At 31.6% G+C, this 18,021-nt stretch overlaps 1 protein-coding gene across 1 annotated transcript; it reads left to right on the top strand.

Moving 5' to 3' along the window:
* Positions 1–218: 218 nt before the first annotated feature.
* On the top strand, positions 219–12,231 carry LOC134240060 (uncharacterized; the record flags this gene model as incomplete). Its single annotated transcript, XM_062722173.1, has 11 exons — positions 219–569; positions 2,242–2,463; positions 5,633–5,894; positions 6,126–6,246; positions 6,358–6,526; positions 7,349–7,470; positions 7,770–8,004; positions 9,309–9,470; positions 9,711–9,877; positions 11,042–11,174; positions 11,687–12,231. Coding segments are annotated over 11 exons (2,102 nt in total), but the record flags the coding sequence as incomplete, so codon positions are not given.
* Positions 12,232–18,021: the final 5,790 nt, after the last annotated feature.

The following is an 18,021-nucleotide window of genomic DNA, read 5'->3' as shown; positions in this document are numbered from 1 at the left end:
TGAGATCATAAGCATACAGACTCCTTTACCTCTAATCATAACGATTCCATCGTAACTGGACTCTAAAATTGGCTATGCATGTAATAAAAACTTCAGACTTGTATGTGACTTTGACTTATGTTTTCACTGACTGAGAATCAAGTTTATAAGATGTTAGCAGCTTTTGATCAAATTTGAGCATTTCAAAATTGAATATAATGATATCCTGTAATTTTCAGGTAGTTCATCTGACAATGTGTTGAAAACTTGGGACGTCCATACAGGAAAAGAATTAAAGTCAAGGTCAACAATGAAGCAGGATTTGTACAAGGCATCATTTGCAGCAGATGGTCAAGTAATAGTGCAATCATATAAAAACGCCATTGTTACCTGCAGCTCTGAATGGGAATTAAAGTACACAATTGAAATGAAGGACAACGTAGGGGAAACTTTTGTGGGGAAAAATAAAAGTACCATTGCTGCTTTTGACAGAACTGAACTCGTCCTATTTGATGCTCTTTCTGGGAAGGAGTTAAGACGTAAAAATTTGCCCACTAAGATTGAAGGTCACCTGATGGAGTATATGACAGGTATAACAGTAAATCTAAGAATAAGCGTTTAAAGAGGTGTGGATTCTAATATTCATACAGGACACTATTCATAGATTTTTCATGCTCACATTGTTAAGTGAAACTTTACTGGTTAAATTTAGAAATGATACATGTACCCAATTTTAATAATCGTGTCAGAAATTGAAACTTATAGGAAAATGATGCACAAAACATTGTTAGGTAACGAACGTGGTCGTATTTCTCAGTTCAGCGCTAGCGGAGGTGGATGCTTATACATTATGATTTGATTTACATTATGCAGATGTGTTTTGTCCTCACGGAAGATTTTGAAAGCTCGCAAAAACTCTATATAAACCATCATACGTACTAACATGGCTTCAACGTTATTGTTGACAACTTACACGAACGATCACGTTACATGAACAATTCTTCACGATATATGCAAATAAAATCTTTTGCACGAGTACGATCCTTCACGCACACGATGCTACAAGTTACACGATCTTTCACGATAGCAAAAGCACGAATCTTCACGCAAAAAATTAATTGTACGACTTCGGAAAATTGATTTTATTCTTTTCGATCGATACGCAAGGATGTACTTTTTTATCGATTGTTGCTTGCACTTTCATTCTATTAGATTGCACGGTACTTGTATGTAGTATGAGGGGAATATTTCAACAAAACAGACAAAATGGTTTTTTAAAAAAAACTAATTTAAAGCTTTTTGCATTTGGGAAGTTCTAAATTCAGCAATTATTTCACAATTCATTAATTTGTAGTCACTAAAAGAATAAATCAAGTTTCACTGATCATGTCTTGTACATTCACCGACTTAATGTTTACATAAACATTGGTAATAGTTTATCTATAATCATATAATTTTTTGATATTCTTTAATTTGAAAAATACATCGACCACCATTAGCAGTAAACAAAATTCACATCAGAGAAAAAAAACCGTTAAACATATAGATCTTGATTGCAGTTTATCATTAAAAGGTATACAATCCGAAGAGATACGATATTGTATATAATTTACTAAATTGTTTTATTTACTAGCGATAATGAATTTGTTCATTGATGTTACATGTAATCGCGCTCCATTTATTTTATTTGGATTAAAGAAAAGAGACAAGCTAAATACCAATTCCGATAAAAAAAACTTAGAAAATGAAATGTACGTTTCTTACCACTCGATCATGCACGATTAAAACTGCAATCGATTGAGTCTAATACACGCACGATTTCACACGTTACACGAACGATCCCGCACGTTACACGAACAAAGCTACACGATTACGTTGCAACCACTGGCATGGGGATAAAAGGAATATTCATTGATCTAAACTTTATATAGTTGATATCAAGTATTTAGCATAGAATGAAACTGATTACTGAATTGTCTCTGAAAGTTTTGAAAAGGTGACAAAATGACATATCCAGTTCTGTCTCTTAGTCATAGTTCAGTATACATTTAATTACTTTTTAGTTAAGGGAATTACATCTATAAATTATCCTTTACAAGTTTTATGTTCATTATTGAGAAATATAATGGATGCACTCTCTTTTCGTTCATAAAAATATTAACTCTAGCTCTCATTGTTAGAAAATATGTCATTAATAGTTCCGAGGTACCTACACAATCAAGAAAAAAAATATGAATATTAAAAGTTATCTTTACCATTTAGGATCAGAAAATTATGTGGCTTTTACAAGCCATCTCATGGAAAAATTGCACGTTTATAACATAAAAGACGATTCCTTCACCCCGGCCGTCAAAATGGGGGAAGATAGAGACATAGTCGCAATGGCCATATCACCTGACGAAACACAGATTGTGGCAGGGAGAGGAATAAATGAAATCGCATTTTTTGAAATTTCTACACTTCAGCTTTTGCGTACAAGTAAAGGTAAGTGTTTTCAATAAGTGCCGAAAATTAAGCAGTGTAATTTTAGTGACTGAATGTTTTAATATCGCATTGTGCATTTATCAATCTCGGTTTGAGGACGCATTTTCCAGATGTTTTATAGCATCATCTACGAGGGTTGTCCCGTAAAATCGTGGACAAGTTGTCTAGTGTGAAAAATAAACATCACTGCATTCTGAAATTTTCACTATTATTTATTACATATTTTAGTAATATACACAGCAAATTTCAGATAAATATATGCACAAATAAACAAATTATGAGATTTTATGCCATGTATTGTATCACATTACGGCGCAAGGATTATAACGTCAAAGTGTCTTGCTCATCTTTGCTGAAAATGAAGTTGGATGAGTCCGACTTAAATTTAGGTATTTCACTGATACACATTCTTTAGTCTCCATAAACAGTCAAAGAACCAATTGGCACCCTCTTGCGATCTTCTGAAGATTTATTAGTAAGTTACGGACAATATTCTCACCATCATTCAACTAATAGAAAATCTCATATCGGCGGTCTACTGTGACAGCGTCTTTTGCTATTACATTAGGAGTTTGTCCGTATGTTTTGTACTCCCCAGGGACTCGATCAAAAAAAACTTCGCTAAGAAAACTCCTGTTTCATTTGTATACTTAAGATATGGTGATATTTTTATAATATTTTTTCTTCTATGGTCATTTCAAGTCTCTAAAGGTGTCATTACAACATCGAAATAAAACTGAACTGTTCTCCGGTGCGCCGTAACGTCATAGAACTCCGCCATTTTTCGTATGTTGTGTTTACCACTTTCTCATTTCGAATGCTCGAGAAACTGCCAAAAATTTGGCAAATGCCTTAAAATTTTTACAAAGACTACAAAATTGATTGTGGAATTGAATTAGGATAATTTTAATCCAAATCTTATGTATTTAAAACTTTAATTTTGAATTCAAACTTGTGTATTCTTTAATAAAACCTTGGATTTTTGACCGTGCGCCGTAGGACAATACCTCGTGCACATTCAAGCATAATAAAATCTTCATTTTTACCTATATTTTATCAAAAAAATTATCATGCACTTAAATATGATAAATAAACATTTACTGAAATTTTCAGCTTAGTGCGCCCATTACTTTTCGAGAAAAACGCTTTGTCCACGATTTTACGGGACAACCCTCGTATTTCAGAAGCAAAGTTCAACTTGACTAGCTTACTAAATTTAATGCATACTTTTTCTAACTCATCAAAATTTATTTCATCCATCTTTCTGTTTTATTTTCGTAGTTTCCTAGTCTAACAATTTCGCTTATATGCTACGATTTTCTTTAAGGTCAGACAACACATTCCTCAAAAATATATAAGAATTTGTCATTGAAGTCTAGGTACTTAAAAAGTTTTCTAACGAAAAATTAGGGTACCTTACCAGGCATTTGGACAAGATTCCAGGGTCATATTTCTTATATAACCCTGAAGGGTAATATTCTAAAAGTCCTATATCACAATTTTTGGTGTACTTAAATTTTAAAGCATTTTGAAAACGAAGTAGATATCAGAAGAGAATGACAGATTTGAATTATTTTCTGATCAAAATTTGTCCGTTGTCTGTCGCGGTCGTTGTTGTAAACTTTTCACATTTTCATCTTCTTCTCAAGAACTATTTCAACCAAACTTGCCACAAAGTACCTTAGGTGAAGGGGATTCAATTTTATTTAAATTCAGGGCCATGCCCTCTTCCAAGGGGAGATAATTATGAATTAATGAAAAATTAATGGCATTTTTTTAAAAAAAAAAAACTTCTTCTCCAGAACCACTGGGCAAGGAAAGATGAAACTCATGTGGAAGCATCCTCACGTAGTGCAGATTCAATTTTGTTCAAATCATGATCCCCGGGGTTAGGATGGGGCCATGATGGGGGGTCAAATTTTAACATAGGAATACGTAGGAAAACTGTTTAAAAATCTTCTTCTCAAGAACCACTTGGCCAGGAAAGATGAAACTCATGTGGAAGCATCCACAGATAGTATATATTCAAGTTTGTTTAAATCAAGATCCCAGGGATAGGATGGGGCCATGATGGTGGGGGGGGGGTTCAAAGTTTTACATAGGATTATTTAGGAAAAATCTTTAAAAATCTTCTTCTCAAGAACCATTGGAACAGGAAAGATAAACTCATACTGAATCATCCTCAGGTAGTGAACATTCAATTTTGTTCAAATCATGACCCCCCGGGATAGGGTGGGGCCATGATGGGGGGGAGGGCAAAGTTTGAAATAGGAATACATATGGAAAATATTTTAAAAATCTTCTTCTCAAGAACCAGTCAGCCAGGAAAGATGAAACTCATGTGTTAGACCCTCAGGTAGTACAGATTTAAGTTTGGTCAAATCATGACCCCAGGGTTAGTATGGGGCCATGATGGGGGTTCAGGGTTCAAAATTTAACACAGGAATACATAGGGAAAATCTTTAAAAATCTTCTCAAGGACATCAAAGCCATGATTGGTCATAGTTATATGGAAGCATCCTCATGTGGTGTAGATTCAAATTTCTTCAAATTATGATCCCACTTGAAACCACTTTAATATTTAAATTTTTCAATACTGAACTGATTTTTGCTTGTAGTTTTACATAGCCAGAGCTCAGGTGAGCGATTTGGCCCCTGGGCCTCTTAATATATAACACCAAGAGATACTAAACATAACAGGAACGTGTATACTGACCTTAAATGCATGGTTTTTTCTATGAGGAGTTCAGGGGCTATTTGCATAAAAAACGTCATTTTTTGATCCGCATTTGACCCCCTTCCCCCAGGGGCAAAATAAAAATTCCGAATGTAAAAGAAATATAGGATGATAGAAATGACCAATGTCATACAATCATGTACATTTTCTTTGATTTTGTTTCCAATTAAAAGTGTTAGCAGTTATAACATTTCAGGCCCACCTCCTATAAAGGGTTTGGAGAAAAACAAAAAAAATGTTGATGAAATAAATATCACGTGAACTTGTTAATGTATTATTACAAAATATACTCTAACAGTAGTATTAATTTAGACATTTCTGTACCCAAATTTTATGACATATTTACTTAATCAACATAAAAAAAAATGATTGATTAGCATGCAATGAAACAGATAAAAATTGTCTTCTTTAATTCTTTGAAATGTTTTACAGCTTTGGAAGGTAATAATTTATTGAATGCCATTTATTGGCAAAATGACAATATACTGACATGCGACAACCAATTTGTAATTATAACCGACAAATTCGGAAGTGAAGTATCAACGCATTTCCACCATTCCGTTTCATTGGAGGATGTGAAGACGTGTGATATGAAGTTATTTGTCACGATGTCGGGAGATAACATTATACGAGTCTGGGATCTAGAGAAGGAAGACGTACAGAACAAGCTCCCAGAGCAACCAAACCGACTTCGGTATTTTATAAACTGTTCATTTGAATATTTGAATTTGGCAACAATGATCTGAATGTTTGCAAGGCTCGCTTTGCCTTGGAATATTCGTATTCTATAGCATTAACACATTTTAAGCAAAGTTTTCATCGATGATGTTTATTTTAATTTATTAATGCATAAACAAGAGTCAAAAGAAAAAAAAAAACAAAAATATATTGTAATGAGCATGCACCTTTTATATTTTTTAAACAGTGATATCATCCCTATGAAGAACACACGTTACTCAGTTTTGCATCGGACTATAAAGGAGGGACCGAGCCTTTTTGAAATTTATGACATCCAAAAGCACAAGGTCGTAAAATCGTTTACTTTGGTACGTACAGTGATCACAAGCTACCTTGTATGTGTTTTTTCACTGGGTGTAAAAGTCTCAAGATGTATTGCTTCTTTAAATTGATATACAAGTATTCCTTACTGTTTTTAGGATTGCGAAGCGAGGGACATTTTTCTGTTGGATGACGACACTCTCACACTAGTTAACTCAAATGATAAAATCATCAAGATTTCCATTGATACAACATCAGTATCTACTGTGTTTGAGGGAGTGATTCCTGCAGGGAACAGAGATTTACGCCTTTTTAATAATGGCAAAGGTATAAAACGTGTTCATAGGTATTTTATGATGTCGGCTTTATCTTCTAACGTTCATGATCAGATTTACACAAGTACTATCAAGTTTCTCACTTACTACATTTGTGTAGTCCTAAAAGACCATTGTTTTACTAAGTGATCAAATTCACTTCCATTTATTGTGTTCTTTTATAAGCTTATTCATTTTGATTTTGCATGAGGAAGAATTTTTTTGACAAATTCTCTATATCTAAAGATAAAATATTTAATTTTATCTTCAATATTCAAATATATTGATTGCATGTTGTCAATTACTTTATAAAACATCAGAGGTAAGATCAGGTGCCATTGAAAAAGTAAGCATCTCCTGTCACCAATTCAACTGTGTGCTTCTTGTCATGATCAAGCCTGCTCGGAAAACGGACAAAGTGCATTTAAAGAGACATTTAGTGTAAAGTAAATGACCTAACAGATAATATGAAAAAAGGTCAGCCAACAGTCGATTTAATGATACTTTGCTAATTGAAGATTGATAAAAAGTAATGTTACGAGAAATACACATATGGAATATGCAGTCCTTATTCAAACTGCTCAGAATTTATTGCGAAGGTTAAGGGTTTGAATAAGTGGGTCAAACTCTTAGGTCAAAAGGCATAAAATATATGTACTCATTAAATTTGCTAAAAATTGATGATTAAATATCAACCCTAGTGTCAACTAGAAGTGACGAATGTAAAAATAAAGGGGTTTTTATGACTTAATTTGTGGATGATCCCTTCAAATGCATCTTTAAGGATGTTTGTTTTATTTAAAATAAAATTACTTTGATTTTGATTTTTTATTAGAACTCGTTGTGCAAACTCGAGGAAGGAAAAACTTGAAATGTTATGACTTGAAATCAGGGAAAGTTACAAAAATCATCCCTTGTTCAACTGAAGAAAAATCAACCCTCATCGATGTAATAGAGGTAAAGAAAATTTTCTATATGAAATGATTTTTCCTTCTCCTTTTTTCTATTTTGTGCATTTTGCTATCTTCTAAAAACGACAATTTATTAATTCGTGTTCATTTACAATCTTTTTAGAGTTAAAAAGTTATGTTAGTCAGTGAAATATCATTTAAAGAATTGTTCTATTACAAAGTGTATTGATAATGTAAAGCAAATTATTTTAAGGCCCATTTATGTTACATTGTATTTTGAAATTACCAATCATGTGAAAATAAACAAAATATTTGATATTGTGAAATTGATTTCAATTTTGTTAGACTTCCCGAGAAGGTCATGTTATAGCTTGTATAACAGAAGATGAGAGATTTCTAATTTGTGATGCACAAAAGAAAAAAGTCATCAAAACAATAGCCAAAAAAGACCTTGGACCACAAGCCAGGGAAACAGGGTTAGATGTTGCAGTTTCTAGTCGAGGAAACTACGTGATTGGATCGTTGCAATATGTTAGAAAAGAGATGCTTACTACACCATTTGTATGGAAAAAAGAAGACGGTAAATGCTCAGTTTTTCTTCAATAAGAATTTTCCTTTAACATTAATACGTTTAGGAAATGATTTTAAGTTTTGTTTCCAGAGTTTGATACGTGAAAAATACTAAGTAAGGCTGCATTCTAAAAGAGTAAATCATATCAAGGAACTGGTAAGAGTGCAAAATCTTTGGCATATTTTTAACAATTGTGGATTAAAAAGAATTTTTAAATCATTGAAGTTATTTATTTTTGGTGTAAACGTGATGCCTACATATACAGTACATGGTAAAATTAAAGACTGCGAAAGTCAGATGTTAGTAATGTTTGTTCTTTGATGTTCCCTTCGAGATTTTTTTCACTCTTATGTAGACGCCACCACTTGCCCATGAAAAGCTACAAATGTTGACCTATGCTCGGCCCTTAGGGTCATTGAGCAGTGAGGGATATTTTTCGAACCAGTAAGGATCTATTCCTTATTCCGATGCTAAAGAACAGACGCTTTAACCACTGTGCCACGCGGGGAAATCATTAAATATTCGGAAAATGTGTACAAATACTAGCATGAGTTTCTTATCTTTTTTCTTTTGAAAATCATATGAAGTTGAATTTTTTTCAAAATTAAGTCAAGCTTGAAGGCCATATCATTTAGCAGAGTGTTCACCCTGTGAACAATAGTCGTTGTTTCGAGCTCTAGCCGTGACTGTCCTTAAAGCTGAACACGACTCATAAATAAGCATACGCCATTTTCGATAGCATTATCTACGATACATCAACACTAGGGTATACTTACACCTGACTGCTTTATTGTCACAGGTATCGGCGTGGAATGGCGACCCGTGTTCGTGCTGGTAATCTTACATTACCTTTGTTTATATTTTATTGCAGTTACGTTTATCTGTGTTGTTTGTATACTGCACTGACTTATACAACTATAATTGTAAATTTATTGTTCAACTTTCCTGCATTAGAATGTATAGCATTATTACTCGCTAAAGTTTATAGAAGTCCCTACACCGGTGTCGACATTACATGGTGGCATCTCTAATTCTTGCCCTAAAAATCTGCAGGGTAGGACGTAAAAAATCACAATTCCTTTTAGAATCGTGTTCAGCTTTAATGTAAAAAATAACACAAAATCATACTTTGAAGTTGTGGATTGTTTGGATGACACCTTAAAAAGAGATCCAATTGTTCAATTGCCCTGAATGTCGCATAAATCGCATCAGTTTCACTCATTTGATAGATTCATCAAACATTTAATTTTATGTTCCGGAGATGCGAATAAAGATCTTGTGTTTTTATGGTTCAATTTTATAACATTTTTCAGATGAAATTACCATACTCTTTGACGAGAAAGAATTCAAAGCGTACACAGAACAGGGCAGAGACATAAATGGTTTAGACATGAATAATTTGGTATTTATAAAAGATGAACTCTTGGCAGCAGGGTACTCAGACGGAGCGATTAGATTGTGGGACGTGGCGAAAGGTAAGAATAAGGTGAAAATGATGTACAGGTAGTCGTTGCTGAAACATGTAAATATTCAATATACTTTAAAATTACTCTAAAAATAGATCAGGGTAATATGTCACAATCACGAATCATAAGCATTGACACTTATCAATCCCATTTAAATCTAGATGTGCGTATGAATCATTTGTAAGCTTTTTCCTAATCCATGCATTGAAAGCCTTCGAGGCACTTTTCATATTAATTTTAATTATTCAGGTACTGTTCACATGAAGTTAAGTGGACACACAGACATGGTGGACATTTATGGAAATCCGTATGGTCCGTATATGTTGTCATATTGTGACCTTGAAGAATTAAATCTTATGCGAATTTGGGATATCAACAGCTGGGAATGTCTTGCAGGCTACAAACCGGAAGCCTTTGTACGTACCATAATAAGCACATGTGAATTCATGCATGTGTATAAATTTTCATGAAAGGTATATTATTGAAATTATTGGATGCTCTAAACACTAAGAAAAAGTGTTTTTGGTGTTGGAGAAAAATATTTTATGTTAAGGTTTGTATATTGAAACTATTTAGTTAATTTTTCAAAATATGATACTGTCTAACTTCCGCAGTAAAAATGTTAAAAAACAGTGGGCTATTTGTGAACAGAAATCAATGTTGTTTACTTATAATGGGTAAATTGAAATAATGAATTTAATTAGTTATTCTTGGTCAAATATAATGTTAAGAATATTTTTATTCAACATACATCGAGTAGTTAACAGTAAATAACTATTTTTTTCTATCTGACTTGTAAGGGCAGATGACTTAAAGTACATGAATCTACTCTACAAATAGAACTATGTGCAGTGTTTAGAGCTTCCGTAGTTATTAAATATACACATGATACATGTACATGGGTTTTTTATATAGAAGTAGAAGGTTTTACGTAGAAGTTGTGTGGTAGCAGAACAAGCAAATTTAAGATAGATGTCAAAAGTTTCATTTAATCTTATGTAACATAATAATATACTTGCTTTGGTTGCTGAATCTGACCAACATTTTTCGGATGAGTAAACATGGTAAAGAGGTTGAAATTATTTATGGAGCAGGTTCATTCTAAGGGAGGTATAAGTCCAATGTTTAGCAAATTTCCATGGAAGATTAATCTTTGGATGCATGCACACTTTTGACATACTTCTTTTGCTGAACCCAATATGCATTATTCAGACAATGGACCGTGTTTAAGTTTCATATGCAGGTCTATTACATGTCCCAAGAAACTGTAGATATTGAATATCTTTTATGGATGATGCATAAAGGGAAGAACACTCTCAAACTTTCTGCAGATGCTAGATTTGAATAACATTTTTCTGATGGGTGGCTAGGTTGAAGTTTTTGGATAAGTGTATTCCCCAGTTACGGCAAGCCCTATCAGATCAAAATTGCCTAAATGTATCATCTTGGGATGTAAACTTCTAGATTATTTTTTTACTGTGGGACTTTGACTTACTTTCAGAGAACATTTTTTTTGAGGTGAACTCAGTCATCTGTGATAACTTATGATTTTAAGGAAACTTTTTTCTTTCAAAATATAGTATCGGAAAGTAACGCCTGCGAGCGATGGTAAAAGCTTTCTGGCTGATTTAGACAGTAATGTTGTGCATTTAACCCTAAATGATTTCGATAAAAAAGAATTTGACAAACAGGAAAGGATATTTCAAATTGAAGGTTTGTATCTAAAATTTCAATTTTTCCTATAAAGAACTCTCTTTACACCAGTGCAAAATGTATTTGGACAACAATTGAAATATATTGCACAAAGGTGATACTACTGAATTTATTATATAAATTTAATATGTGGCATATGACATTTTCCCCCAGGAAAAAAATTCAAACACAAAACAGTATCAATGAACAGATATCTTTGTTGTCCTCTTCGGTTGAAAAAAAAAATACATGCTACTGTCGTGTTTAATAATTTATTTTAGTCCTTTGAAATGTTAGAATTCCTGAATTTATTGCAAATTGTGAAATATACTGTTAATTTCTATTGATTGTAATTAAGATCTAAGGACTGATCACTCTAACTGCAGAAAAATTCCATAGAATTAAAAGTCTTTAATATGCAGTGTAGAGAGGGTTCTTAATTTTTAAAAACATTTTGTAATAGACATGGTTCTTTAAAACAATATTATCTGATGTTTCCTGTATGCTAACATTTTTTTTTTCTTGGATTTTAGATACAAACATTAAATTAGAGGTGTTGGATAAAAATGACAAGATAATATCTCCGGATGATCCAGATCAAGAGGATGAAGAGCCGGAAGTAGATTTCAGCGACGACGACGACGATCTAGATGAAGACGACGATGATAACGACGAAACAAAAGACGACTAAACATTACATTATGTTAAAATGATATGTGTATTATAGTTACTGACAATTTTATTACATTCATTTTAATACATGAAAGTAAATAAAACCCATTTCGCCACTTTACTTTATCAGCAATAGAAGGTATATCAATGAAAGCAGTGTAACATTACAAAAATCTGAGACACGGGTTCTTCAGTTAGGTTGACTAGAATGATTAAATAGAATAATGATGTAAAATATATTTTTCGCAGTATTTTAGAATTCTTAAATGTATTATATATATTTTAGTGTAGTCAAAATAATTGAAATGATTTCAAACACTTCTTACCTAATACTTAAAATTGAAAATTTTGCAAGAATATAGTTTACATGCATTTTGTGTTTTTTGTTAACCACTAAGTTTTTTAATATAAGGGTTTATTAAAAAATATCATCAAAACCATATTTATGAAACCCCACTTGAAAACATGCAAGGGGAATTATTTTTTATGTCTCAGCATATATCTTTACATATACATTACATAAAATGTTATGCCAAAAATGATGCTAAAGAAGTCAAGATTGCAAAATCTTTAGTTGTATTTAGGGCATTCAATATTTTTGAAAGATCTTTAAAATAAAACTTTTCCTGAAAATGTAAAACAGTTGTTTAATCAATTTGAGACCATGGATGATAATGAAAAAAATATACCATATGCAACAGAAAAATTATGGGTAATTTTTTTTGTCATGAAATTTTAAATAATTTTAAACCTATATATATATAAACCTCATATGTTGATGGTATGGGTACAGTTGTATATTATAACATTCCCTTGCCGATCGGTCAGACCTGCCACGAAATGATGAATTTAAACGAGACTGCTGATATCCTTGCTTCATCAACTTGGTTATTAATAACTTACCCCGACGTAGAAATTATTGAAACATAAAACATGCGCTTCCATATCGGATTGACTAAGAGATATAAACTGTATGTGCAGGTTGCTGCATAAGTAAGAAAAATTGACGATTGAAAAAGTTAAAGTCAACATGTTTATCATAAAGCTTTGTTGTTATATAACCATTTACGTATTTTTCAAGTAAAAGATCCAAATATGAAACAGATGTGACAGACTCTGTAATATTTTTTTATTGCAAGTTCACTAGGATATATCCTGTGGATATAAGAATGGAAACAACTTTGTTAACTGACAATATGTCGTCGATATATCTAAGTGTCAAGTTGAAATTCTAATAATTAATTCTTACAGCAAGTGTTCTTCCTTTCACATAAAAGATTTTAAACCTATGACGATGTTTACGTCTTCGTATTTGATGAAAAAGTCCTATCACGATGACATTGTTACACCGTGGACCTGAAAGATTTCACTGATAAAGATTCTTGAACATTTATATCTAATTGGTTTTTTATTGCCACTTCAGGAAATTCATCAAAAATGCATAAAGAGTATCACATAAAAAGTAAATTATATTAAAGACAGTTGATTTTTTAAAATAAAAATATATCAATTTCGTGTCATTCTTTTCTAATTCACCCGAAAGTATGTATTTCAATTGTTAATCAGTGTAATTTTTCAAACATAATTTATGTGAATATAAAAGCATTTGAAATAATAGTGAAAAATTTATGATGAGATGAACAACGATGTTTTACTCGACATATAAGCACTCTTACGTGATATTCATGCTCATCTATGGTAGTTCATGAGACAATAAACTGTTTTCTAATTCAAATTTAAAAATCTTCCAGAAAACAATTTGGAAAGATAGTAATATGTAATATTATTCTAAAAGAGTATACATAAGCGCCTCCAAAGACAAGTCAATTATCTCATGGTTTTAAAAAGATAGGTCAACATTCCAGGTCAACTTCAGAAGTTCATAATTAATAATTCACTATAGAAGGTCTTGTTGCAAAACGACTTGTTACAAAATATACACATATGCAATATGACAAAGAACAATGGAATTGAGAAATTTGAGAAGATAAGTTAAAGAGATTATAGGGGATGCACATCACCTCTTCTAATCACCAGATAAAACCCCTAGATCCGTGTTTTACGCCCTTTCTTACATTCAAAGATTTGAGTTGCTATTTTATTTTTTTTTTTTAGATAAATCAAGATTCGTTATATTTATCTATTTCATCAAAAGTATTTTTTAGTGTTATAAATTTTCACGATTTTATAAACTCAGATACTTGATTTTATTTGAAGTATTGATATATTGAAATGGAATCTTTGTCATCAGAGTATAGGATATTTTTCTCACTACCCATTTTGTCCTCATTATAATTTAAACTTAATAGAATGTTAAATTTTATGTTAAATGTTAAATTTTATTTTATAGATTTGTTTCCCATTTTATCTTTATCATTGATTTGCTTCTAAGTTTGAATATATTTTTGATAATTTTACACCACAATTTTGATGATTATAGCAAGAATTTCTAATGGTTCAATATTTTGTATTTTATTGTCAGACAGATAAAAGAGGGTCAAAGAAACCCTTTTCCCGCCGAATAAACAATAAGGTCAACAATTGACAGAAACGATCAAAGACCGTTTGTTATTGAAGGTTTAATCTCATATTAACAAATACATCATAGAATATCTTTCTCAGAAAGACTAATTAGCGAGGCGACCACATTCAATATATATCCTTTACATAGATAGTTTCAAAGGTTTCTAACCCTATTTTAAACATTAATTTATCTTTGGAACACTTTAAAAAATAGAACACTAAAAGTTAAGATTCGACCGTCTACAGAGAGTCGCCTGAATCGTCTTTGTTCACCAAATAAGTCTTCTTTCCAATGGCTTCATTATTCGATAATGTTATAGAATGAATCCAACTTGTTTTGTTTTGTATCTTATTCAAAATCACAGTTGACGTAAGCGAAATTACAATGATCAATTTCGAATTTCTTTTACAATCGTGATTTGAGGCAATTCATCGATCAGATTCATTATCAACTTCCTGTAAATAATGATTAATTTATTCAAGTGAATTAGTATTTCATTTTAAAGCCTCCAGTTGAAATGCCGTAAACATTATTAAAACGTAGAAAACAATAAATCAACAATGGAGAAGAAATCATTTCTAATGTTAAATTCAAGCTGATATGCATGCTAAGAGAGAAACGTAAGGTATTGATCAAGGAATTAATTCGATATGCGTAGTCAATACAAATTTAAGGCCTATTTCAAGAGCATTTAAAGTTGACTATAATCGAATATTATCTTAAAAATTCTCACGATCTTTTTATTTCGATATATATATTAATACCCTTTTCTATGTCGCAACAAGACAAGCCAAGGTAGACTTAGTTATGGCCTTACTTTTATCTATCATTTACTAACTAACAACTCACAACTTCATATTCAACTTTCTGCTTTTTTACTTCATATAAGTTTTACATTTCTAAAAACATCTGTCTGATCAGGCACAACATTTTGTGTATTTATATATCTCCAATAGCCTGTTTTCGTGCTAAAGACGAGACTGAAAGCTCTCTCCAGAAGATATGATTTATGAGCAGCGGCAGTCACTGCACGGAAATATGGTTAAATCACATCAGTTACCATCAGGCAATACATCACCCTTAATCGATTCCTTGTAATTTGGTTAGCGAAGAGAGAAAGGTCTAAATGATTTTTCTTTTATTTGATTTATTCACACTTTTGAAATAATGTGATTTTCTTTCTAAACGTTCTTTCAACATATTGAATACGTATTGTGTATTTCAAGTTTTCTTTCTGGATAAATTATATGGTCGAAACAATGGCATTGGCAGCAAATACTAACAATACTTTAGTTTAAGAAGTATTTTATTCATAATATACAAAGAGTACAATATGAATATGGATTGAACAGCAGGCCAAGGGCCTATATTAGTTCTCTCCATTTAAGATCAAGGTAAACATGGTACAATTAAATTACTGTACATATTTTAAGTTCAACAAAACATGTATCATAAATTAATATTAAGAGAATTATAAAGAATACATGGTTGAAGAAAAATTGAGGAGAAAAAATGCATAAAGAAAACAACATAAATTTAAAAGAAAAAAAAAAATGATGGAAAAAACAAACAAACAAAAAATTAAGTAATAAGAATATGGAGAGGAAGGCTCAGACTAAAATCTTTTAGTGTTTTTTATAAACTTATGAACTTGGTCAAAGAATAACATATTTTCTCTAAGAGATAGACAATCATAACCTGATAGTACAATATTGACATCTCTTGGTATGAGTATGTAATTAAAATGTTCCTGGCAAAATCATAACATGGGCATTGAAAGAAAAAATGAACAGTCTTCAAAACAATATCCACATTTTAAGCATTTAGGTGAATCAACTAAATTATGATTAAACTAGTCTGCATTAAGATTACTAGAGAAGTTTCTCAACTGACAGTGGAGTATATTTAATTTTCTTTGTCCATAATTGTATAATTTGGATTTTGTTTTATCTTCAAGATTTTTATTTTTCATACACTGTTTAAACTTTGCTACACTTGTTACAGATTTTAAGCTATCTGGCAAATCATTCCATAATTTAATTGTAGATGGTAAAAAACTATTGTAGTAACAATACTTTAAATGCTGACTGGCGTTTCTCAATTTGATTGTTAAACTATTATTAATACGACGGCTTGACGACAGATATTTCAGTGTAATCTCGATCATGACGATAAGGAGCTCATGACGGGTGTAATCGACCGAGATGTTCGCTCCTCCATGACACCTGATCCCACCTAAGATTCTTTAAGGATGAACTTTTTAAAGTTTGAATAATGTACGATATCCTTGCATATTTCATATAAATGTAAACAAATAATCAACACGGCATACTTTCTCTTAAATGCATATGATTATTTCTTTTTAATACTACCATGAGTATTGTTACTATGAATCATTATGCTCAAGTAAGTGAATTCATTTATGCTTGCATATTTAACTGTGTATCTATAACATTTAAGTCTGAGACGGAGAATACTTCAGACATGATGCACGCAATTATAGATGTTTATCTGAGACGACTCAAGATGAATAAAAATAAAAAAATAATATTTCATGGATACAGAACGATTGTCTGAGGAAATTTATGCCCTACCAAAATTTTCAAACCTAAGCAATTCTTATAAATACACAAGCTGTACAAAAGTAATTAACTTTATTGATTTGCTTAAACGTGTTTAAGGCTATTCTACAAAAATTGGTTGGTAGGAAACAATGAATTCATTCTCAAGAACTGACAGTAAATACAGTGTAGAGACATATGTTACAAATATATGTGCATGCGTGAAAAAAGACAAGTTAGAAATTCAAAAACTTTTTATGATCTAACCTGCCAACTCTTTTAAAGATAACTTTTATAAAGTTGAATAACAAATTAATATCATAAAACTAAATTTCGCTGTAAAGGATAAAATATTTGCAACTTGAAAATGTTCTGGAAATATGTAATTAAACATAATTAAACATAGTGTAACATAGTTATAATTGTAACTGCTTTTTGAAGCTTATTGCCTCTTTAAAACCTAATTAAAATGCTAATTAGAACTTAATATTTAAATTGTATTTTTTTTTCTTCTTCCACAGATTTCACAACCTCTTTACTACTTCTTGGTTTTCCTTTTTTTTTCTATTTTGAATATGAAATATGTATTATTTCAATCTTCATTTTATGTTTTCTTACAATTCAATGTTTTCTGTAGTTTTAACCTCTTTTTCCGAACTAATTATTTACGAGCAATAATGTACCTACATACATAGAATGAACTGTCATGACTAATCAACGTTTAATTACAATGATGCAATCAATAATACATGGAAACTGAATCTCGCAAATTAGACTGAACGTTGCTCTATCGACAAAATGGATGGTGCCTCTCCTCTTAAATATGGAACGTCATTACGTCTACCAGCACTATGACGATGCTAGAGGTCTTTATCCATTTAATCCTGACGGTGATGAAACTTGATTTGACCACTTACTGTTATGCATCAATAGTACGAATGTATATGATGTTCATATAAGTCAAAATCAATTTATCTTGTCCTGTTGCTCTCGAGGATGGGTTAATTTGTGAAGCAAATAGGTCTGTTTATAGGCAAATGCTGACTAACGTTTTTCATACTAAGTGTTAGTCCATTATTTATACACAGAATTGACGACGGATTGTTTCGTT

Source organism: Saccostrea cucullata, unplaced genomic scaffold, assembly GCF_032062105.1.
Source record: "Saccostrea cucullata isolate Sc308-1 unplaced genomic scaffold, CSIRO_AGI_Scuc_v1 ctg1037, whole genome shotgun sequence".
NCBI lineage: Eukaryota > Metazoa > Mollusca > Bivalvia > Ostreida > Ostreidae > Saccostrea > Saccostrea cuccullata.
The sequence above is the reverse complement of the archived record's forward strand: the minus strand, read 5'-3'. Positions and strand labels throughout refer to the sequence as shown.